Source organism: Stenella coeruleoalba (assembly GCF_951394435.1).
Source record: "Stenella coeruleoalba genome assembly, chromosome: 9".
NCBI classification, from domain to species: Eukaryota; Metazoa; Chordata; class Mammalia; order Artiodactyla; family Delphinidae; genus Stenella; species Stenella coeruleoalba.
The window spans coordinates 24,503,589-24,530,334 of record NC_137155.1 but is presented as its reverse complement, the minus strand read 5'-3'; the positions used below and the strand labels follow the sequence as shown (position 1 = coordinate 24,530,334).

Below are 26,746 nucleotides of genomic sequence, written 5' to 3'. Positions count from 1 at the left end.
GCATAGCTGTGATTTTCAGTACACGTTAGCTAATATTTTTATTATTAACATTAAAAAGTAAGAAGCTGGTGAAATAATGGGAACAGTAAAGGAATATGTATCCAAATAGTAAAGGAAATGTATCCATAATCTGAACTTATTATACACAGTGGATCAGGAACCAATAATTACTCAAGAAAAGGGAAAATTGGCTATTTGAAAAAAAAATTGCTTAATCTAATTGTCCCCTCATACTATTGGGGAAAATAATTTCCACCATGACTAAACAGCAAAATGTAAAATAAGCAAACAAAACCATCAAATATTTGTAGAAACTGTAGATGTTTATTTACCTGAATAATGGATGGTTTTCTAAGCATAAAAATATTTTTAGAAATCATAAAGAGCAGGATCAAAAGTTAAAATTAGAAGGTAAGCAACAAACTGGAAAAAAATAGGACTTAAAATTCACAGGTTTATATAACAATATGTGAGAAAAACTTTCACTTCATTAACCACTGAGGAATTCAAGTAATTATTGAATATTGAAATATTATTTTAAATTACAGTTTAGCAAATAAAAATGTAGGGTGTCTGAGAGTGCAGTGAGACTCTCACACATATTTAAATTGGCGCAATATATCTGGAAAGTAATTTGGCAATAGATAAAACCTTAAAATCATTCTTAACTAGGAATATGTACAAATGCATGTGGGTAAATGCTATAAGCTATTTTCTCTGGATTTTAGAATAACCATTTTGTTTCTTTATAATATTTCCTGGTTTCCTATGAAAAATGGGAAAATAAACATAAATAACAAGTATTTTAGTAGGAATAAAACAACCAAGATTTTTAAGATCACAGCCTCTGTCCACTTTCCTTTTACTTTCCTTCATTGCCATCTGGTGTCCAAAATGTAGATTGCTTCTGATACCACAATTTGTAACTACTGCCTGATATGCAAAATTGTTTGCAGTTTATTTAACTTAGTTTATCCATTTAAATTACTTTATATAATATAAATTTGTTATATAAATTATTTACAGTAGTTAATTGTGTAAAGTAGTTTACTTATATTTTATAATTTTAAAAAATCCCATGTTCCAAAGCAGGCCAGTCTGAATTTGAGTTGTTTTTGCTGATCATCTACACAGCGGGAGCCCATAATTTCACACTGTATTTCTTTTTCATGGCAAAAAAAAAGAGTTTGAAATACATGGATGAGGTGAGGGGGTGGAAATTAAGGACATACTGAATGGTCAGGCAAAGATTAAATGGGCCACTTTTTCTTTGCAGTTCCAAGTGGAAGAATATCACCTTTGGATTTATTTTAACTTTAATTCTTCAACAGTCTAGGGGAAAACTACTTGAGCCCACCAACCTCTTCAGTGGGAGCCTTGGTACTCCATGAAGGTGTATTATAGGTGCCATTTCTAGACAAGGTTGCTTTTCAGGAACTTGATGCCTCTTTGACTTGTGTATATCAAGGCAATGTCAGCATTTCATCGTTTGTATCCCAGGTTAATCCAATGAGCAGCAGAGTGTCCTCTCTCAGAAATATTTTGTGGATGATTTCTTATTCAGCACAGGACATCAGAACAAAAAATAGACCTTGCCTTTACAAAACCAAGAGTTTAAGTTATTTCATTTGAGAAATTAACAATTTGTTTGGATCTTAAATTATTTTTTAATTTGATATGTGTACTTGATTGTGATATTTAATAGGAAGGTTCATTGGAAGCATTGAAATTTACTGTTCATGGTTATTCCCAGAGACTGTTTCAAGAACTAAACTGATGTTTGAGGGCTACTTGTACCATCCCAGTAGTGAGCTTTATTTAAGGGTCACTAAAGCTGATATTGTTTATATGAATCTTTCTCATGAATCTAGGAATCTATTCTTATTTCTTATGAAGTATGCTAATGTTTTTACTAAAGTAATTTTTAAAACAATAGAGTTGCAGTTGATTTCACATTTACTATGTGCCGGGCTCCATGCTAGGTGTTCTGCATGCATCTTCATTTGGATATTTTAATAGTGTCTTTTTGGACAGAGTATTTATATTTATAAACGTACAAATTTAACAAGGTATTGCAGAACTAAAATACAGGTTCTATACTTAGAAGCCTTTAGATAAATTATTGATCAGTATTTGTGCACTGTCTTCTAATTTTCTTAAACTCCATACATTCATTCAGTAAATATTTATTTTGTATGTTTATTGTACACCAATTATATGGAGACCTATTAATATGTCAAGTACAGTGGTGGGATGGCTATTTTCTTTTTTGGCCATGGCTTTTAATCCAGTCAAAGAGTCTATAAAGATATCATACAAAGAAATATAGAATTATGACTGTGATGTATTCCATAAAAAAGATACATCTAGGCCTATGAAACTTTTAATGGGGTGATTTGACCTAGTCAGGGAAGATCATGAAAGCCTTTTATAAGGAAAGAATGTTGAGGGACAACAAGTGTTGTAGGCGGAAGGAGCAGGGTATGTGGAAGAGGAAAACAAAAGAATGTGCAAATGCTGGGGCAGAGATAGAAATCCCTCCTCATTGCTACCCCAGATGCTCACATTAACCCACACACCTTCCCGTCTCAGCGTGCTAGCAGAGATTTTTCTCAGCCTTTCTGATAAGGGACCCACTTGGTTGAATTTTCTAGAATTGGGAAGGAATGAGCGGGACGGTAGTTTGGATTTGGGGCTCTGTAGGATTAGTTAAGTATACATATTTAAAAGAAGTATTTTCTTAAGAGATTACAAAAGCAGGACCCCTTAAATCTATTTTCAGTCACCATGTAGTATTTCAAAGCTTTATAATGCTATATTATTAGACTCTTGCCCTAAGTGGTGGTTAATGTATTAAATATGTGGTTTAGAAATTACAGTCTGGACACATGTCACCAAAGACAGTAATTTCAGTTCGTGAAAGTAAATCTGTTCTTTTTTTTTTTTTTCTATTCTAAAAGCAAGTGAGTCTAAGATGTCTGTGAAATATATACTTACCTAAGTCAGAACTTTTCACATTTCTCATTCCTTTCTTGGAGAATAAGGTTTGCCATAGGGACTTACACTTTGTAAGTTATTCCTTTCTCTGCATTATTTATGAGTTTTGTTATGAGTATAATTGGAGTATTTCTGTCATACACCGCTGAATTTGTATTTAATGAATTGAATTTACATTTAATCAGTTTGTGTTAAAGTGACTTAATGAGATGCTTCACTCTTCTGTGTTAAAAGCAGGTTAAGGCCAACCAGAAGACTCCGGGCAATACATTATCCAGTGTTCATTTTCTGCATAACTTGTAATTTTATCAAGTTTCATGATTTAACTAAATCACATAATAACATTTCCTGTAATCATTTCTAATGATTCTTTAAGGTCAGATGTTTTACCGTTAATATATTGGCAATCTATTTTTTATTTTTACTTTATTTTTTTACTTTCTAACACGGGAATTCTCATATTCTTTTGCTTTCAAAACGGGATGTGTAGCATAAGATTGTGTCATATTATCAAATAATGGGGGGGGGAGGCAGTGGGATTTGGATCTGAAGATACTGACTTTTCAGTGTTTGACTTTATTGAAAACAAGTATATTGGAGCTTTGTTCTCATATATATGATGTACCCAAAAGTAGTGTTCCAAGTAAAAGTGAGAGAGAACTCAGTATTTATCTTTGCAAGACATTTTACTTCCTGTTTTATCTATACTCTCTCCAAACCTTCCACCTCCTGTTTTACTTTATCCCGATGACCTTGCTTCATGGTCCACTGGAGACAAAAGCCACAGGCAATAATATCATTTCCCCACACCAAATCTCTGTACACCCAGCGGCGGGACTCAGCCCTCGCTCTTCTTTCCCAGTACAATGAAGTGGATACATGGTTTCTTACAGGCTTGTTCCTCTAGGAGCATCTTGTGTCCCATCCTTCCCCATCTTCACAAGAGCTTCGTTTTTCACCTCTGTTCTGTTGCCTGCAACGTTTTCTTCCTTCTCTCTTCAAGGTAAACCCTCTCTTGCTCTAGTGACCCTTCACTTTCCTGGTGGCTCAGTGGTTAAGAATCCGCCTGCCAATGCAGGGGACACGGGTTCGAGCCCTCTTCTGGGAAGATCCCACATGCCACGGAGCAACTAAGCCCGTGTGCCACGTCTGCTGAGCCTGCATTCTAGAGCGCGCGTGCCCCAACTACTGAAGTGCACCCGCCTAGAGCCTGTGCTCCGCAACGAGAGAAGCCACCGCAATGAGAAGCCTGCACACTGCAACAAAGAGTAGCCCCCGCTCATCGCAACTAAAGAAAGACCACGTGCAGCAATGAGGACCCAACACAGCCAAAAATAAATAAATAAATAAAATTAAAAAAAAAAAAAAGAAACCTCTCCTTGACCCCCGTCCACCCCTTCAGGGACCACCCTGTTCATTCTCTGCCTCCCAGCCAAGGTGCTCTGAAGACTTGCCTCTGCACGGGCTAATCCCTCCCATTGTTGTTCAGCGCGCTCCATTGTGTTCCACCCGCACCCCCGACCTCCAGACACTGCCTGTGTAATGGGGATGAGTGCAGTGGGTGCTTTTAAGTCCTCATCTTTCCTGTCTCTGTCCCGCAGTGTGTTCTTCTTGAGACTGTTTTCCTCTCATCATCTAAGGCAGTCCAGTCTCCTGACTTCTTTCCTGCCTCCAAGGAATCTTACTCCTGCTCAGTTTTCTCAGAGACCCCTCCTCTGCTTCACTTTTAATCACATGGCTTTAAACCAAATTTCTCTGCTGAAGCTTTCCGTGTTTTTTATATTAATCAAGACTTCTTCTGAGCCTCTTGCTTTCAACGTTATTTCTTGACATCTTCATTTACGTATCTCACATACTGAAATCTCACCCGCGCTTGAACTGTGTGCTTCTCTCCCCTAATCCTCAAGTGTCCCTGAACCCGTCCCTCCTCCGGCCACACAGATGCCCATGTCAGAATTCTCTTCTTACTCAACGCAGACCCAGTGCACCATCACAAGCTAGTGATTATTTCTCCAAAATAGGTTTTGAACCCCTCTTTTCGACCATCTCCATGAATAACAAAGCCACTTTGTCTGTTCAGCTGGGTTACCGCAATAGCCTCCTAATTATTTTCCATCCTTTGAATTTTGCTCACCTTACATCCAATTCCTAAACAGCAGCTAGGGCGAGCTGTTAAAGTTCTAGATTAAATTATTTTGCATTTGGCTTAAAACCTTTTGTGACTGGCCGTTCGACAGAGAATACATGCCTAATTGTCTAGCATTTCCATTAGACCCTGCCTCCGTCCCTGAGCTCATTTCATGTCATTAGTCCTCATATGAAACTGAGCTAAACTCTCCATCTTTATGTTTCCCTAAGAGGCTTCTTTTCTTTTTGTCACATCAGGGCCTTTTTACATGTTGTTCTATCTGCCTGGAATGTTCTTCCTCCTCCATAGTCTTCAAGGAAACATTTCTGTGGAATCACAGGAATGCCATTTCTTAGGGAATTTTCCCCCCAACTGCTTACAGTCCGAATCAGAACCCATTCTCCAGATATTATCTCTTAGAGATTAGAATTACATTGCTTTACATAACTCATCATGATTTATTGTATATTGAGAGGCACTGAGGGAGTAGTTAAAATCCCAGACTCTTGCTACAGTGCTAGTCTGAATCCTGACTCTCTATTACTTATTTGTTACGTGACTATGGACAAGTCATTTAACTGTGCTTAAGGTTTCTCATGGATAATACTACTACTTACTTGCAGCGCATTTTCAAAGAGGAAATGATTAATATTTGTAGAGCAAATAGTCAATGCAGCACAAAGTAAACACGTGTAAGTGCTTACATACATATATAAGTGTGTGCATAATTTACCTCATGTCTGAAGGCACAGAGCTCTCACCTACCACAACTCTGGACATATAACAGGCCGCTTAATATTTGCTTAATGGATTGATGAATTGTACAGTGTACCTTATCACTAGGTTTCAGGGATCTTCAGAGAAAAGAGAATGATGCATTATATTTATGAGAATAGATAATCACTTATGTAAAAATATATTTTGGCTTGTGATCCACCTGTTAAAATCATTATGTGCTTTTGATCTGAGAATAGCTTCAACATTTGATCTGGCCAGCCCCTTTCCTTTTAGCAAGTATGTTTTTATTATCATTCTCATTTTGCTTTTGCAGATGTGACAGTCTAGGCCCCAGGAGCCTAAGGGGCTTGTACCCATAGCAGAGTTAATAAATGATAGGATGATCCCATTCATTTTAGCGCCCTGACCTTCTTGCTGGAGTCCTATTCTTATCTTTTTGGAAATATACAGTGAACTGTGTGAATACTTTTTATACGGTTGCTGAAATTACTTTGGTGATCATTCTTAAATTTTCAGTTGGGGCAGATATTATTGGAGTTTGTTTTCTCCTCCTACAGACTCTTTGTTGTTCAGGCCCTTATCACTCACAGCAGTAACTCTGCCATGACCTGCTTGCCCTTTCTCTTGCCTCTGTGATTCTACTGCATTCCCTATATAACCTCTAGAGTGATAGTTTTGAAAGACCACTCGTTGTTCTTGAGTCTTTCAGATTACTTTCCTGTTTTAACCCCCATGGAAAGTCTACCATCAAATTTCAAATTTACTAACCGTCTGTTCCTGTCCTTCTGTGTACCACTTTTCCATTTAGCGTTTCCTCATGCGAGGCGAGTAAAATGCTCAGTTTCTCCCTGTATTCTGTGCAGGCATCATCATATCATTTCTGCATTCTGAATATATTTCATTGTTTGTTGAGAGTTTTGTGTTGTTGTTGTTGTTTGTAATCTAAATGCTCATAAAATTTGAGAGCTGGGAGGGACCTCACATAACTCAAATCCCAAATTTATAATCAGGGAAACCAAGCTAGGTTCAGGAAAGTGTCAATAAGCGACAGGCTAATACAGTAGGGGTTGGGGCATGGATGAAAATTACTGTTTGATCTTTAGTGCGCTTCTGTTACCAATCTACTCACTTTTCTTTTTGAAAGAGAAAGCAGTGCAGAAGGATTGAGAAGTATAACACAAATTCAGTAAAAATTACATGATTGATTTTAATGTTGGTTTATACATTTACCTTTTTATCTTTTGCAGTTTAACAGCAATGCCCAGGATGTAAGCTGTTTTCAGCACCTTGTCCAAGCAAATGTAAGAAATAAGAAAGTGCTGAAAGATGCAGTGAATAATATCACAGCGAAAGGAATCACAGATTATAAAAAGGGCTTTAGTTTTGCTTTTGAACAGCTGCTTAATGTAAGTATTAATACTACCCCCTTTTGTCTTTTATTATTGAATTGTAGGATCTGAATTTCAATATCCTTGTAGTTACAGCTCTGTAGGGTTAGATAACTGTTCTGTTTGTCATTCATTTAGAAAGCAGATGTGTCTCGGCAGTAGAAATGTTTGAACTTTTTTTATTTTTAACTCCAAAATTCAGAAAGTATACAAAATGTAGATTTTCTTTCTCTTTTAGATCTTTTCTTCTACCCTCTTTTTTCAAACTTTGTTTAAAAAAACACATTTGTAAGGTAATTATTTAATTTAATTTTGAAGAAGCACTGGAAACTTAGTTGGCACATTTAGAATATCATCTCTTTTGTCTTATCTCAGTTAGTACTGTATTTATTTGGAAACTTGTGCTGTCAGTCATCAAATGGTTTCTGGAAATATTTCAGTTTTAAACATCTAGTTTGAATCTTCAGGTTGTTCCTAAATGTACAAAAAGGTCCAAATGGTTAACATCAAGGTAGACAGGAAGAGCAGAAATTCCTTCCAAAGAGAAAATTCCCTTGAGTGAATCATCGATGTCTATAGTTAGGCTTTTAAATTCTGGCACACCTACTACCCGTCCCATATCATAACAATATTATAACACGAATCTCACACTGCGGACTAGTATTTTCAAATGGCCATGTTGTCTGTTTCATTTGAACTATTTGAAAGCAGGAGCTATCATTCAGGTTTGTATCTCTTCTGAAGCAATATTATTGCAGTGGTTCAGAGTATGGACCTGACATCTCTCTGCCTTGGTTTCCTAACTGGGTTTGTGTAAAGAATGTCCACAGAATCGGTGGACATAGCAAACCACATAGAAAAGCACATGAGACTGTAGGCTGTTGAGTTGGTGTTATAATTAATTAATAACTAGCATGTGGCTGGGACAGAATCAGCACATAATTCCTATCATATTTGCTGAGTCACTAAATAAGCCCTTATATTTGGACTTTTCTGCAAACTTGATTTCGTTGTTCCCGAAGTAAATCTTCTAAACAGTTTTTAAGATCTCTGATTGGGTGATGACTCATTGATTTGTTCATTCAGCCAATATTTATTGAGTGCCTCACAATTTATCCTGTCACAGTGCTATTGCTGAAATTCCAGACATAAACAAAACCATTTGCTCTCAAGAAGGTCGAGCATAACATGCTAAATCATCATTTCTCATATAACGTGTTAGTGCTGTTACAGGGTGTTCACGGTGTGTTTGCTCGGAGCAGCTTGGGGAAGGGGGCTCAACTTACCCAAAGGAGGTCAGAAAATTGTTGCACTTTCTTGAAAACAGGATTTTGAAGAATGAGCAGAATCTAGGTAGGTGGTGAGGGAGAGAAAATGAACAGCATCGACAAAGGCACAGAAGCATGGGGTGTCATGCTCATTGAAAGAATTGCAGGTGGATTGGTATGGCTGGGCCATAAGCAGTAGGGGAGAGGTGATGGAAATGGAAAGACCATGAGCTGTCTTTAAATGAAGTGTGTAGGAGCAAATGAAAAGTTTGTGGTAGGAGGAAGACATCATCTGACGAGTGTTCTACGTTAAGAAGCTATTGTAGAAATCCTGGTGTTGGACTAGACGTGCAGAGATGTTAAGGCGAGTGACCTGATTGGGTGGGTAGGAGGGGTTGCCGGGAGGGGGAGGGGGTGGTGATTCCAAGTTCTCTGAACTGGAAAACTAGGTGGATGGTGGCACAGGAGTCTACAAAGAGGGAATGTGAGAGTAGAATTTTCAATTATTTAGAGTTTGAGGTAGTGATATTTTTTTTAGATACCATTAGATAAGCAAGTAAGGAGTTAGAAAAGCAAAGAAGTTCCACACTGCAGTTTTCAGGGGAAATTATCTTTGGTAAAATGCATATGATTATTAAATAATGTATGTTTATTAATAAAAAATGAAAACTCAAAACTTTGAAATTCAAGCATAATTGATCATTAGAGTGGAATATATTCTTTCTGTAGTAAGTAAAGGAATGTGAAAGGTTTTTATATTAATTTTTTTCTCTCGAGTCAATAATCAAGTTTTCTAGATCTTGGCATTTTAATTATTCCTCTTAGTGTTGTTAACTGGCCTCACTCATTCCCTCCTATTCAGGTTTCCGTTGTGAAATGATGATGAGTCTCAAGCCTAATGTACTATTTCAGAGGCAGTCATGTAGAGGGGCCACGTTAACTCGCACGTTCATTATTAGTTGCTGATAAAATATGATCTAACTCCTATTGGCCTCTCCCACTGCCTTTACCAAAGTTGTAAATGATTTTTAATATGTCCTCCATAGTAAACCTCACGTGTTTTGCTTTCCACATGTCGCTTAGATATTGCAATTCTTCATTTTAAAATAATTTTCCCAAATGCCATGGCTTGCCTTATTGAGCTGAAGCATGTTCTGTTACCTCTTTCAGACACTTCTAGTCTTTTTCTCATCATGCAATGCCATTCCTTCTCTTTTGTTTGTCCCGGCAAGGTTTACCCTTAAGATCACTGAATCAAGTGTCAAACAGAATTAGACATTAAGATTTGAATTAGTCTTCAGTTAGCATTTCATAAACTACTGACAAATATATTGAGATGCATTTTTCCAAAAAAATTATATTGAGTGCATATGATAGATGCTGTGCTATATACTGGCCACACAGAGATACAACAGTGTGTCATGAAATACCATATTAACATAAATTACCAACCCTAGCTGTTGTATTTTTATTGACATAATCAATTTCTTTCCTTGGCTTAGTTCCTTCCAAGCCAGTTATGTATACTTCTTGTGACTGTGTGATTCTTTAGATAGCTGCAAACCCAATGAAAAATTGCTGAGATAGACTCTGCTTTCCCACAAGTCCTGAGGAAAAATGATGTTGAAAACACATTTCTGCGTTTCTCTTTTTGTGGGTGTCTTACGAATGATCAGCAAGACTCGATGTGCTAAAAGTAACTTTGATACTTGTATTTAGTGATAATAATAAGAATACCTCCACTGCTTCAAAAAATGAAACCAAGTTCTGTTCTAAAAACTTTAGTTACTTTATCACTTTTCTGAGACAGTCCTTTAGGTAAATATTATTTTGCCCATTTTACACACGCAAATAGAAAACACGAGTCATTAGAGAAACTAATTTTAGTTTGAGGGACTTCAAAACCTTTCACAAAATTATTTTGATGATAAAATATGTAAATTTTTGTATGGTCAAATTTTCAGATAATTATCTTCAAAAATAAGAATGGTGCTTGAATGTGATAAATTGTATTAGTTAATACTTGAGTTTTCACAATGCTTGGTTAAAAGCCTTAACTCCGCATGGTCTAATGGCCTAGTCAACGGGGTAAGAATATATGAAACAGGATCTTTTCATCAGTAAAGCACAATGTTGTCTTCATTAACTTTTCCACAGGAAATGGGATTTCCTTTTTTGACAAATAGGAATAGGGACCTTCAATAAGCTTAAATACTATAGGAGAATTAGTGATTTTTTAAAAAAATGTATTAGTCACTTAAACACCAAAACTGTGCTGTCCAGTGTGATAACCATGATCACAAGTGGGTGTTGTGCACTTGAAATGTGCCTGGTCTGAACTGAAATGTGTTACAAGTACACACTGAAATTTTAGTACTTATTATGAAAGGAAAAAAAGCATATTATCTCAGTAACTTTTATATTATTTGATGTTGAATTGATAACATTTTTGAACGACTGAGTTAAATATGTTATTAGAATTTCAGATATTTCTTTTTACTTTCTTTAATGTGGCCATTAGAGGGTTAAAATTACAAATTAGGCTCACATTGTATCTCCTTTGAATATTGCTGAACTAGAGGGTTGACATTTTCGAAGAAGCTGAGCATTCGTAAATTAGTGTGAATCTTTTGTTCTCAACACTTTCACAAACACATTTCACAACAGTAGAAAGGCTGAGATTATAATTTCAGACCTCAAAGAAATAACAGCTTTCTAAATTAATTGTGCATTTTCATGGCCCTTTGATGCTAATCCATTGTTTACCTAAATCCAACTCTTTGGGGACCTTAAAGAAAGTGTAAGAAAGGATTTACCACTGGAATTGAGTCTTTCAGGATTAGAATATGTGATGCTGCTTGCGAGCAGATAGGAGAATATTCTGGAAGTAGCTGTGGACATTTACAAAGATATGAAAGAGCACTGGGCATTAGGGATCAGCACTGCAATTTCAGAAATGTAAAGTGAATAAAGTGAGATGAAGGAGGGAAGAGAGGAACAAATGTTTGTGAATAGATTGAAAATATATGTGAAAAGCTATGCACATTTTATTAATATTATTTCTTTGTTTCTCGTGTAAATTATAGGGGTATACAATTGACATCATGGCCATTAATTAATTTAAAACCCATTTATTAATTAACCACTGAGAGGTTATTATGTGCTAGGCATTCATCTAGGCAAGGAAACAACACTGAACAAAAACGACACAAGTTTATGCCCTTTTGGCATTTAACATTCTATTGGGAGAAGCCAATAATAAAAAGACAAATAAAATATATACTACATGTAAACAAATGTGAAATGCTATGGAGAAAAATACAGCCTGGGAGGGGAAAGTTGTCAGGAAAGTCCTCACTGGTAAGGTGACCTTTGATCAGAAGCCTGAAGGAAGGGAGACCCATGGGTGTTGGGAATGAGGCAGAGCCCCTGTGTAGGGATGCGTAGGCCTGGCTTGATCCAGGAACTGGTTCTTAGAATTGACTTATTGAGCAGATACTTCAGTCATTACTTGCAACCTGTGCATGCTCTTTCCATATTGCTTTTATACTCCCTACCTTTTATTATGAATGATATACATTTTTTTTAACAGTATAATGTGTCTAGAGCCAACTGCAATAAGATTATCATGTTGTTCACGGATGGAGGAGAAGAGAGAGCTCAGGAGATATTTACCAAATACAACAAAGACAAAAAAGTGAGTGTAATTTTTCCAGTGTTTTAAATTTAATAGTAATTTAGGTGGTTTTTAAAGAGAGAGTGGCGGGGGTGGTGAGGGAAGACATTTTTGGTTAAAACATTAGTGTGCTGATTATAAAGTCATACAGATGGATTATAAGCTAATCACTGAATTAAATGTTAGTTATCTTCTGTGAGATTCATAAGTACCTTATGACTAATTCATTAATAAAATAATTTGAACTTATAGAAGCCTATATAGGAATATATTTGTTTCTTTGTTTGTTCTACTGCAGAGGAAAGTATTGTAGAAAGACCTGTTTTGAAAGTTCACCCATGTGGCTGAACCTACTGATAGTGTGGAAAATAACAAATGTAACTATTTTTTCTAGCACTGCTACTATCAGCTTATTTCAATTTTCTGACTGACTCTCCATATTTTATAAAAGAACAATGATTCTCAACTTGGTTTCTTAAAATGCTAAGGATCCATAAATAAGTAATGAAAAATTATAACCTATGTCTTGTGTTTCCAAAATTTCAACAGAAATTGTATGTTTCACAAGGGGACTCTTAAGGGTAAAATGCCAGTTTACTTGGCTTTTAATTGAAATTTTTACCATTTTGAGAGGTGTGACTCGTCATTAACTCTAATGAATTGTTTTATATGTGTGTGAGGCATTAAAAAGAGAAAAAAATGTATATTAATACATTTAGGTAAATATATATGTTATATATCTTGGCAGGCAAAATATTGTGAATAATGGGGTAGAGTATTGATGAAAAAATCTGGGACACTTTGAAACACCCTTAGGAACTTTAAAAATGATTGGAGTTGAAAACATAGACATACTGGGTTGGCCAAAAAGTTTGTTCAGTTTTAAGTAAAAATAAAAGACACATTTTTCATTTTCACTAGGAACTTTATTGAACAACATATTCATTAACCGAGTGACCTTTTTGGCCAACCCAATACACATACCTTCAAATTATTCACAAAATTTTTTAATACTCAACTCTTTGATATTGCATATGCTATTAAAGTATAATGTCATATGACATAAGTTTAATGCAAGGGTTAAGTTTTTTTAAAACACCTGGTGACTTTGATTATACAGAAGAGCCGTTCCTTTTGAAAAAGTTGATAAATGGACTGAACTGTTAATAGACTGAATATTTTCAAATAGTAACTTGATTTTGTGAATATTTGTTTCAAAAACATCAGTAGAATGAAAAGTAATGGGAAGATACAATGTATTAATTTAAGATGTAGTGTGCATTACTTACTTTATTTAGTAACTGCTACTCATTGTTCAGAATCCTGGGCAATCATCACCCCCTGAAGGACGTTCCTGACACTTTTCTCCCACTTCAGGCTCGTGCTCTGATCCCATATAGCACAGTGTATTCAGCCCTACGCGTCCCTCACACTGTATTCTACCCACAAAATCTCTTCTCTGTTCGCGCTCTAGATGACAAGGTCCTATAAGACTGGGCCTTTGTATTGTTTAACTTTGAACTCTCATCATCCTGCAGAGAGCACAGATTCAGAGATAGTTCTCAATACATGGCAGTAAGTAACTTGAGTATGTCTAACAAAAGTTGGAAGCATGATTTCTGTTACAGAACAAATTCATAATTAAAAAACATAACCTGGAGTAAGGACTATTTCACTTATTTAAATATTCTCAATAATGTAACATTACCATGTTTTGGAGAACTCAAAGGTAATAAAATAAATTTAGCCCAAATTGAACTCTATTAATATAATACATTTATCTCAATATTCTAATTAATCATACACTGATAATTTGGAAGAGACTTCTTAGCATCTTGTAGTCATAATTTCAAGTATATTTTATAATTTTGTGATAGAGGTATATAAGTGGAAGCCCCACTACTTTTCATTTTTTAATGAATGTAAGTTTAGATAAATCTTTTCTTTAATTTTGATATCATCTGAACCAACCAGCAGGAATATCATTCACCTCTGGATATTTTTCTTCAAAAAGGAAGAGTTTCTTAAACAAATATGGCAATGAATGTTACAATCTATATCATAATTTGTGCTTAAGATATATTCTGATTTCAAAGAGTAAAAAAAAAAACTTCAACAGGTTTAAATAAAAGAATTTAAATGTATAAAAAGAGAAGAAATTTTCATCTAAACTTGTTTTCTTTCTCTCCCCAAACTCTGTTTGTATATAGAATTAACACAATAATATGTCTTGGAGGCATATCATAAGTTTATGTTTTTCCTTTTTTTAAAATATAAGAGATTTTATGCCATAAGGAAAACAATTGTATTCTACCCTCTGTTTTCACAGATTGTTCAGTTGATTGAATATATGAAGAATTAACTGGTTGAAAATCATTTTTCTATGTATAAATCCTAAAAATGTCCAATCTAAGTATTGTTATCTTGAAACACTACTTCTCATCCCCTTCACCTTTTATAGGAACTCCACGTTTTAAACAAAGGCATTTTGCAACATGCTAAACCACATAAGAAATTACTCATATTGAATTCATTTTTGTAAAACTGATGAATCTAATCTTACTCAGCAATCCTGCTGTTTGCCTATGAATGTTGCTGTGCTTTAAGGACACACACTTCTCCTAAGGACATATAATTTTTGTGAATTCCAAAGCAACTTTGAAAATTAAGTAGTCAGTCCTTAGTTTCTGTGATTTTAAAATAAATGTATGATTAGCTAAGAAAAGTTAAGATGTCCTTGGAATTAGGTACTACATTTTTTATGTGAGTCTAATTTCGGTGGTGTAGCAAAGTTCTGTGATACACACTCATACGTGTATACGTACTTACATACACAGATATATGCACACATATTTATATCTGTTTTAAATGGACATTCCTTCTGTCCATCATATTTCCAGGAACAAGGGACCATGTGTGTAACTTTGGCTTAGCTCTCTTATGTAAAGTTCAGTGAGTAAATTCCGACAGGTAGTTGAGAAGTGCTTAAGGCATGAGGACGTAGAAATCTGAACATAAGCTAATTTTTCTAAAATCTTTGCAAATTTGCTAAGAAATACTAGGAAAAAAATAAGACAGTCAATTCTGTGTGAAGCTGTGCACACACACATATGTGCATGCATACATTTTGTTTTTTTAAAGATGGAAGAGCCAAGTCATTATTATATGTTAAGGTTAGTAAAGGGATACCCAGACAAGAAATCTTATAGTTACAAAACAGAGGAGAACCTTGAAAGAGGAGGGATTGAGAGAGATACAGAGCACAGATATCTGAATTGGACAAGTTGGAATTATATTTCTGGAAATATTGTTGTACCACATTTCATATGCACTTTACTTCAAGTTCAGTGGCTTTTTGAATTTCCTAATGTGGGAAAACCACATTAAACACACAATTTGTCTCTTGGTATTTGTATGTTCTGTGTCCACTAACAGTGAAAATAGATGATGGCAGACAACCACTTTTAATTCACTTATATTTTTGAGTGTATTTGTACTTTGTCAAGACAACATTTACATAGTTAATTGTTTATGCCAAGGGTGTATGTGTGCAAATAGTGTGTAAAGGTACCTACTAAAAACAGTGTGTATATGTATAGGAGAGGTTTTTTCCACCATCTTCAAACATGGCTTCAAACGGTTTTGGGTGAATTGTCAAACCCTTTCTAACTTTCCCTCCTTGCTCAGACTTCTCTATATCTTCCATTCATCCACCCAGTCTGAGAGATTTGCTGCCACAGACACTTATATGGAAGATCATTGTCTATCTTTGTCATCTAAGGATGGGTATGGGTATAACAGACCAATTCTTTACCTGCAAAATTCATATATTACATAATAAGTTTATCAACTCAGAACTTCACTAGCCACATTATCTTTCAAATGGCTGATGTATAAAACTGAATTTGATAGAGTTAGTAAAATAAAAACTTTCAATACATTTAAAAATTCTATATTCGATTATAACTTTATTTTAAAGCATGCTTTTCAAGATAGAAGTTCACTTGTAGCTTAAAAATATCAAAATTGCAAAGTCACAAAGTTTGGAGAGCTTTTAAAGAAAAAAAATCTGGAAACTACTCTTTGAATCCTACTTCCTCCCCAAGCCTCTTGCTTGACATTAATGTGGCTGCTGAATGATTCATTTAAAGTCATTTTTCATCCAGATGACATTAGAAATCATTCAGAGCAACCCAGGTAGGTGTGATGAGGTACATCCATAGAGCTGATGAATGAGGCTGCAGATATACAGCACAATTTAATGAGGCCAAAAGGTTTAAGAATTAGAACAAAATGTTTGGGTTCTTTTGAAATGTATTACTCTTGGGAATTAATCTACCTGATTATAGATAGGTACAGTTTAAAACTGAGTCCATGGTAATCTCCTCACACAGCTGTTCCACATTAAAATGCATTCACTTTCTAATCTTTACCTGCAACTATGCCATTCCTTAGGGCTCACCCGTGTGTACGAGACTTCCTTAAAAATGCTGCCAAAACCAAAATGAACTCTATCATAGAGTGCAAACAAATGAATAAAGGAAAGTAAAACCAGACACAGAGTTGAAAGATAATTCCCAGACCTAGGAAAATTAAAAATATTTGATTTTCTGTACAATAGCAAAGGGATTTTGGTTAGCAGTACACACTTAAGATTGTCTAGCCAGCTAGAAAATAGTTCTCGGACCCTTAGGTTAATTCTCAGAATTAATCAAAAATAAAAAGGCATTCAAAATCTATAAAATGAAAATTTCAAAATAACTAGTAAATCGAAAGAGAAGAACAAATGGGAAAAAAACATGATAGATGTGGAATAATCTTTAAAATAAAGAATGCATAGCTAAAGTTATAATTGCCTGACAATAGATTCATTATTTTTTTAATTCTTTAAAAAATGATTGGCAGTCTTTTCTATTTTGTTGTCAGATCCAAAATAGAAATAATTTATAGGCTACAAAAATCTAAATCAGATCACAAATGGCTGAATCTGCATATGTGTTTTATACAATAAGAGTGAAAACTGTCAATTACTTTTTCAACAGATGGTAGGGAAAATAATTCATGGCAAATAATTCATTGCCTTCTCAATTGTCGCTGCCTGGCTTCTCCATCAGGAAAGAATGAAGCCTTTGGAAGGAATGTCCAAACATGTGATAATGAAGGGCATTCAGACTTGTAGAATATTTAATACTGTTTAACAAATACACTGCTTCTGAAAAGTTTCATTTCGTGTATTTTGGCACTTTCAACAGTTTCCCAAAGATTTTTCAGCTTTAGATTAGGAACTGTACCTGTGTTCTAAAAACCAAATATATTATTTATGCTGGACTTACGGTATAGCTGCAAACAATAATTACAAGTAACACTGGCCCAGTAGAGAGATGATCAATTTAAAATGCGTGTGTGTGCGTGCATGTGCATGTGTGTATGTGTCCTTCTCTCTGACAGATTTATTTACATTTGCTTTCTTAGAATAAAATTAATGTTGATAATTCATTGTCTAAACTAAGGAAAATATTATCAGGTACATTCTCTTCAGGTCTGAGTAATATTACTTCCATACATTTTACAGAGTCCTTAATTTAGTAGCTAAAACAAATCTAATGAAAAATGAGAATAAGTATTATATTAAGCACAAAATACATTGCAAGACGTAAGCCATAGAGTGCAAAAAATGCTCTCGAAATAATTTCTAGGTAGAATTGTGCCACCTAAAATTGGGATTGCCTTTGGTTTGTGTGAAATCATTCTACCAGGAGAGGCACTCTGTTCTGCTTTTTCTGTGGCTGCCTTCTTCTCAGATTGAGAATTCTGCTTGCCACGTATCTCTGCGCAGAGGTCTTCCCTGCTCAGTCTTTCTAGTGTGGTGTCCTTTCCCCACACACCTTCTTTACCGTTCTCTATTTCAGCACCATCTTTCCTCTTTGTTTTCTTTCTCCCAGATTACCATTTTTTATTATTTTAATTATGTATTTATTCACCTGTTATCTTGAACTCTCCTCTATTAAAAGCTCCATGAACTAGGGGTTGTGTTAGTTTGTAAACCTACCATTGACTCCTTAGAGGCTAGCAAGGGCTTGACGCACAGCGGTTGCTAAGTATATTTACTGAGGATGCCCAGCATAAATAAATATAAATATGCAATAAATAAGCTCGAAGATAAATTATAAAACATTCGTAAATGTTAAAAAACTCAATAGCTTTGCTCTTTTAAAAGCAAATAATTTAAAACAATTTTTTCCTTATAAGTGGAATGTAGAGTAAAATGTATGTTCCACCTTGGATATGTCATTTTATAAGTAAGTAGGGAGGGCTTAAGTTTATATAAAAAAACAATTGTATTGACGGCACCTCTCCATTCACCCTCACCAGTCCAACACATAGTTCTTCATGAGTATTCTCATAATTAGTGTCAGTGAAGTATTTAGCATTACCCAAGAAGAACACCTGAAATAAATCAGTATATTGCTTATTTCCTGACCTCTGCTGACAATAGTCTTTGCAGAGCTATAACTGCTTGGAAATGAAATGCGTCCATAGCTTATTGCTCCTGTGTCAAGTACTATAAATGTATGCAGAGGGAAGGGAAACCCAAAATTACTTCCTTATAATCTGATAATGCAAGGGTGATTCATTATAATGGTTAAAAATTTTAAAGACCAACATAATCCTGAGGCATGTATCTGTGTTACGTACGCACATGCAAGAAATGTGAGAGAAATATCTGCTTGGTGCTGTAAGATCACGTAGGCAAAACCTACTGCATTTTGTTTTCCTTTTTTAAAGTTGCTTTGTGTGTTTTACTCAGACTAATTCAAAGGTCACTTGTGAAATTCTTGCGTTTGTCAGACCCTGGGCAATTCCATGATATATCTTATATGGACACAATGGCATTTAGACAGTATTGGCTCATTTTCTTTGGAGTTTATTGCTAAATGCAATAAAGCAAGCCAAATTTGTTCCTTTGGGAAGGTGTTACTTCAAGTTATTTTATGTTCTTTTTAAGGCACGAAAGCCTAGTATCCCACTAATGGAAAATGTTACCTCATTGAATTCTGATAGCTTGACGGTAGGAGACATTGTAGTCATCATCATCATCATGGTCATCTTTATTACCATAGATAATATTTATTGTGCTTATTATTTTCCATATAATACAAAAGATTTTCATATATTACTTCATTCACAATTGTAATAACCATATGACAAAAGATGTTTATTACCATCAACATCATCCGCATTTTGGAAATAAAACCAAAATTTGAGACGTTAAGGAACTTGTTGAAAGTTAAACAGCTACTAAGTGGCAAAGTCAGTCATTTAAACGATCTACAGTCCAAATTTCATAACCTCATGTGGAATGCACTGTCTGGTTGTGTGTGTGTCTCTCTCCAGGGCAGCCTTGTGGCCATGCCAGTCATCATTTGCCCACCCAGGATCTTTCCTTCTGGTCGAATAGCAAGGCTTTACTGCTAAGGGACATATTTCTCACAGCCTTAAGAGGCTAAGATGGATTAAACTAAGCCATCAGATATTTGCAGGCTTGTAAGAACCTTTCAGATCACTGGGCTTTATAAAATAAAGTGTGAAAAGTGCATTTGGACACTTTTATTTATTTCATAATGTTATAAAACTAGAGATGTAGGTTATTTTAAATGCTCTGGATTCTGGTACACTTGTGAATTATGGAAACCACTGTAGAATTTTCTCCTAATATATTCAGTCCAATCTAGTATTTTTATAGGCTTCATGCCAAAAATTTTAGTACGCACAGTAAATTAATAAAACCCATTTCTGACATCATTTTTCTAACATGAGTCGATAGCTGAAGTTTTTATTTTAGTTTTATTGGCTTTCTTTCTTCATAGTCTCATTTCCATTATTCCTTGGAGATTTGCCTATTGTAAATTAAACTTGAACTCTGGGTAACTGATAATTGTTGAGGTGACAGTTTCCAGTAACTGGGTTCTGCTGGGAAACAAGAAATTCCTATGGCTTTTAAAAATAGGTTGACCCTGTGGTTTTGGAAAAATCTTAATTGAAGACAAGTATGTTAGTCTTCAACAAACAAGACAAAATAAAAACCAGAGTTGCGGAAGTCTAGAACTGAAGAATAAATCAGTGGTGTATTGTAAGAAACCAATCAATAACCCAATTTGCTGTTAATTAAAAGTTTTCTCTGATCAAGTAGGTCAGGCTTGACATGTCAAATTTACATCTTGGAATTATAATGTTCTGTTCAGAGAAAAAATGATTTTTGAACCAACTGAAGGCCGAATTATATAAATTTGCAACTAATAATAGAGACAGATTTTTTAATTGTTTTAAGTTTAATTTTATTAAATACACTCTCAAATTACAATTTATTTTGTGAATATTCTTATATAACTAAGCATGAGTCAATAATTATGAGTTATTTTCATTCTCTAGGAATAATACAGCACATAAATGGTTTAAGTGTATTATACATACTTTAATTTGCCTGAAAAAGTTTGCTCATCTCCATTGAGCAAGTCAGCGTAAGAAAAAGATTATGAATTTACCGTGATATAAGTATATGAAACAACCCAAATTATAAAATGCTAGACGTATATCAGTCCGGTTTTGGCTCTATTATAATAATGAACTGATTTATATGTCAGATGATATCAAAGTTTGTCTTATGTCCCTCTGGGAAAACGTTAAGACCACTCATTTAGCTATTTAATTTTTCATTTAATATTTATTTCTATTTCTATATAAGGCACTATAATAGATACAGTAGTGCAATCTTGGAACTGTTTTAACCCTAGCCAGCATTTATTCAATACTACCTTCGCACATTATTTCTGTTAGAGACCTAGACTCCAGCATTATGAAGAATATTTTTCAAAGCCATCTATAACTGTGTATGTTTCATATATGACCCTCACAGAGCTGAACATTCTGAAACGTGGCCTAAAATCAACCAGTTCAGGATCATTTAGCAAATTTTCTAGGAACATTTCACTTAGAAGTCTCCAGTATGTACTTGTTACATGGATCTCATATTGTAATTATCAATGTAAAGTTAACTTTGCTTTAATGAAGCCCTGATTTAAAGTAATAATTTGCTTAATGGAGACTTCAGATGAAATATTTCTCTTGTGTGACTGCACATTGTGTTTCAAGTTATTTTATATGTCATTTTATTTGTTTTTATGTAAGACCATGTAAATACACTAATAAGAAAAGAACTCTAAAAACACACATCTTTGAGAATGTAATTTACCTTAATTTCTAAATCATGCCTATTTCAAGGAATCACTTTATTTTTTCCTTTCCCCAGAATTATAGCTAAGGAAGAATGGTACACTTAAAGAAGTGAAAAACACCAGAAGAATGAGGGGATAGCAATCATCTCTGTGGATTTGGCATCTGGAATTTTAGTTAGTTCATTAACTCTTCCACGGGGTGGCAGTAATATAGTGTGGAATAGGAAGAGTGAAACTATCTAAAACTCCAAGTGGAAAGTTAGGATATAAAAATAATCAAACTTCACCAATTCATTGTGAATGAGACCTCCATGGAGGTCTCCATGGAGACCAACAATGGGGGTCAGGCAAAACTTTTGTAGTAAAACAAATAAAACAACAAGTTTTGTTGGTGGTGGTGGTGTTTTACTAGTATGTTTTTTGGCTGAGTTGTGTCTATTTGGACTATTTGATGAATAACATCAGTCAAAATAATCACATGGTGTGTGTCTAAGTGTAGCCTCTATATTATTAGAAATGCTTGATTTCTAGGGATGTAGATATAATAATTCATTTAGTCTTATTATTTATTTCTTTGTACTGAAAAGTATTCTATGGAAAACATTTTACTGGAACGCTGTCGTGGTAAGAGGAGCGACCAGACAAAGCAGTGCTTTAAACTGAAAGTGTGAGACATGCTTTCAAATGTTAATTATGAAAGCCATCCCCAAGTGCTTTCTGGAGCATCTTGATTGTTTCCCTGCCCTGAATTCACGTGACAGTTTTTTAAGGTATGGCAGTTAAATTGAATTGTTAGTAGGGTTGCCAACCTGTTTATAAAAATATTTCCATTTAGGAGTAAATTTTACGATGTAAGTAGTGACGCTACATTGAAATACATAGCCCCCAAAATGAACCAGTTGAAGATTTTAAGGAAATGAGACTGCATTTTGCATTTTGAGGGATTGAGAGAGAGAGAGAGGTAGGTGTCACCAGTTTCTGTTAAACTAGAGCCAGTCATTTGTCCTTACAGTTTGAGGTGATTAAAACTCTGACGTATGGCTTCTTACATAACTAGCCGAGGCAAACCCGGATGACCTAAGGGTGGCTCATGTAAAACTTTACAAGTGAAACAATATCCCTGATGTACATTTTAGGGCAAGGATTGTCATGATGTGATCTCGGTGCAGTCAAGACCAGCAAAAGAACAGAGAACAGATGTGAAATCTCTTTTGAGATATGTGCTCTGCAGTTGTGCAAAAGATGAAACAGTTAGAAAATGTCAATTCAAACAGTCAGTCGACATGAATTAGGGAAAAGCTCTTAACATAGTTCAAACCAGACCATAAATTCATGGAAAAGTGATTTTGTGCATGTTTATCTTCAGAAAAAGCTAAAATGATCAACTTAGAGTACCTGTTTACTTAGATTACTAAATTGGTAAAAATCGATAAGTCAAATAGCTATTTTATTAAATACTTATTGACATCATTGAATTACCTTCTATGCTTTTATACTATTTAAATTCAGTGGCTTCCAATGAATATATAAATTACTATAATTAAATACTATCTCAATTAAATTTTTAAACATTTGCATATTATATATTAGAAACAGTCAATATTTTGATTCTTTTTAAAAATGCTAGGAGCTTAAAACATTTATCATATATGCCAGTCATCTTTTATAGAAAGTAATATGACTAACATCATAATCATACACGTGCATCCTAAATATTTCTATGACGTGAAAGTAGTGAAACCATCATTAAGTGTAATGCCCTAAGCAACTAAAAGTATCATGACCGCCTTTCTATATACATTTTTATAATCTCATACCTATGAAATAGGACTTTTTTTTTTTTTTTTGCAGTGACTAAATATGTGAATAATATATCTTAACCAAGTGAGACAGGTGAAGTTGGGTTGAACCTGAAAGATGCCATTTCTACTAATGAAACCTTAGTCATGATCCTGCCACAGGATTGACATATGGTGCGGAGCACCCAAGTACTAACTTAAATTTAGTAACTGAAGTCTATATTTACAGTAGATTATGTGGTTTCTCTCTGGTACCTTCCTGAGTGATTTAGTGGCCTCAATTTTTCTTGTCACATTAATTAACTGAAAACCATGCTTTTACATGTTTTTTTAGTTCTTTTGTTTTGCCTTTCAATTAAATTTTATGCAGCCTAACAGATACCCATTTTTCAATTCACCAGGTACGTGTATTCACATTTTCAGTTGGTCAACATAATTATGACAGAGGACCTATTCAGTGGATGGCCTGTGAAAATAAAGGTAACAAGTCTGTTTACTTGACCACATTTTATTATAAGAAGAAGAATTGGGTAGTTGTTAGTTCTACATCTTATCATTTAAAATACTCTAAAGTTGTAGCTAATTTTTTATAGGAATCAAGGCAAGAATAAGATGCTGAAGGTGTTTTGTATTAAAAAAACACACACATAAGCAACTTTGATATTAGTGTTACATTACATAAAAATGCAGACATCTGATCATATTGTACATTTATAAAGGAATATATTTTATTGCATGATACTAATGATGCTTATCAAATATAACTTGACATGAAGAATTAAGAATGAAAGAATATCTGAATTATGTAAGTTAGATATCAGGAAGTGTGACACGATATGCACTTTTTTTTCTCTGAGTGGTTAAATTATTGTTTTTTTAAATGTCTTCTTATACATTCCTAGATAATTCAAACTTTGTGTAGTGAACCTATATTTCTTTTATACTCAGACAAAAAAAACCATGTTATTTGAAAAATGCCGCATGACAATAAAAAGAACGTAGATTTATTCTGAAAGCTATTTTTAGGCAGGTATTTTATATGAATATAATAATTGTTAGATACTCGTCATTGTGTATTTTTAACAATTTCTTCAATGAAAAAAATTTTAATGATACCAGGTTCCCTACTGCTTTGTAGAAAAATAACATTTGTTTTATACAATCTATGAAATGTAGTGAAATTTCTCATAAAGCCTGTGTATTTGCTATGAGAATACATTCATCAGACATTTTACAGATTTATCAGTGGTGTTGACATAGTGTTTGCTCAGTTAGAAGTGGTCAGTGTCTCCTACAAAGCCATAAAATAATTCTGTGGTCCTTTATTATATTGTAATGTTTATATGTATAAATCTGTATATATATATTTCAGGTTATTATTATGAAATTCCTTCCATTGGAGCAATAAGAATCAATACTCAGGTATGGTTTTTTAAGACTTGTTTAAAGTATTTTTTCAAACTAGGATATTTCTTGCTGCTTTAAATATGCTCAGTATGGAGAAAATGGGTGAAAATGAATAAATGATTCATACTATTCCATTTTTAATAAAATGATGAGTATCATGGTAATGTATTAGTTTTCATTTCATTAAGGTTCCAAGTGTTTTTAAACATCCAAAACCCAGGCAAAAATATATGAGTATTTTTTCTTCTCAGATGTTAAAAACATAATAGAAAGTAAATAAAATCAGTTTACTAACAATCTCATCATATAATTTCAACTTGGTTCTATTGCAAATTATTTAAATGAGTTTCTCCAAGTTGTAGGTACAACATAGAAAATTAGACAATAATTATTACAACTTACAACAAGGAGATGATTTTTCTACAACCATTCAGTTGAAAACATGCTTGTTAAATAACCAGGGAGATTGAAGCAATTAAGTTAATTTAAATATGTATTATTTTTAAATATTCCTAAATTGCTATTTAAACTCATTAATTCTAAACATAACTGAGGGTCTACAAAATAAACTAAGTCAAAATTTAGCACAGATAACGTGGCATTTGTGGAAACGAATACTGAATACATTGAATTTTGAAATGAAACAGCAGCTGCATTTAAGCCTGATGTCTAGATTTGGCACAGTATTTCATGTATTCTTTGATATGTTTAAATGTAGTTTTGAATTTCAGCCAAATAATCTGTGATATGAAAACAAGTACGTGGCTGCTTTATTATTTCAAATTTGTGCAGTTCCATCCAGTAAATCACAGAGCCTTAAATAGTTTAGATTAACATAAAACAATTCACAAGGAACCTATTTCACTTATTGTTGGCTGAACCTCAGAAAGAGAATATTTTGTTACTAGAAAAAAAACTGGGGTAGATACATTGTATAAATAATGTAAGTCAAATATTGTTGACTCTAAGTACGCAGACATACCATTTATGGAGTACCCAAAGTAGGAACTGAATGATTATATGCTTAACTTTCTTAATAATTTTGATCCCATCTTCATTTTTAACTCTAGATAATTTTTTCTCTGTGGAGTTTTTTTGGGTTTTTTTTAGCACTGCATTTCTAGTTTTCAACCACGTAACTCTTTTTTATGTATATGTATATATAGGAATATTTGGATGTTCTGGGAAGACCAATGGTTTTAGCAGGAGACAAAGCTAAGCAAGTCCAGTGGACAAATGTATACCTGGATGCACTGGTAAGCTAGGCTGTTCAACCAAAAATTGTCGTAACAAAAGCACACAGCTGACTTCTATTTCTTTCTAGCTTCCATTTCTCTTTTCCTGTTCATGAAACCCTTTCAAAATTCCTTCTATCACAACATTCTTCGCTAGAATTTAGATAATTTACATAAAAACGTAGACTTATGTGTAGTGGAGGACCACAGATGTAAAGTGTTATATTTCAGTTGCCATTGAGGATGTGGAATTTCAAACCTCTAATCTTGAATTTAAGACCATTTTGATAACTTTTTGAATTTTTATGTAAAATAATACTAAAGTCACATAAATTAGTACCTATTACTGCAAATTTTGAACAGGAATTGTGAAGAAGGTATTTTTAAAATACACTTCAGCTAGCAGAAGCATGTATATCCTCCATATCTCAAACCAGACAACAAAACTCAGAAAAGTACATGCAGTTAAATAGAAAGTATCTTACTCTATCCTGGAACAATCACAAACCTAACCACCTCTTCATATATAATTTCTTGCTTTAGATTCAACCCCAAATATTTATGGAAATAGCCATTGAAGTGATCAAATCTGGTGTGAAATAACAAATAAAAGCATGTTAATCTGTCCACTACACAATAGAAATTTTAGTACATGTATGCCAAATTTCAAAGCAGTGGTTCTCAACTGGTGGTAATTTTGCCCCTCAGGTCATTTGGAAATATCCATAGGTATTATTGATTGTCATGACTGAATAGGGAGGGGTTGCTACCAGCATCCAATGAATAGATGCCAGGGGTGCTGTTAGACATCCCACACAATGTACAGAACAGTCACACACACCCCCAACACACACACATACACACACACAACAAAGAA

General features: G+C 34.2%; 1 protein-coding gene across 4 annotated transcripts in view; it reads left to right on the top strand.

The window, feature by feature from the left end:
- CACNA2D1 (calcium voltage-gated channel auxiliary subunit alpha2delta 1) overlaps positions 1–26,746 on the top strand; it is a 513,049-nt gene that overhangs the window by 409,021 nt on the left and 77,282 nt on the right. For all 4 annotated transcript variants that reach the window (XM_079931860.1, XM_079931859.1, XM_079931862.1 and 1 more), the window contains 5 exons: positions 7,111–7,269; positions 12,112–12,216; positions 23,629–23,707; positions 24,600–24,649; positions 25,801–25,890. In XM_079931860.1, coding sequence (XP_079787986.1) covers positions 7,111–7,269; positions 12,112–12,216; positions 23,629–23,707; positions 24,600–24,649; positions 25,801–25,890 — 483 coding nt within the window. The remainder of the gene's footprint in view (positions 1–7,110; positions 7,270–12,111; positions 12,217–23,628; positions 23,708–24,599; positions 24,650–25,800; positions 25,891–26,746) is intronic.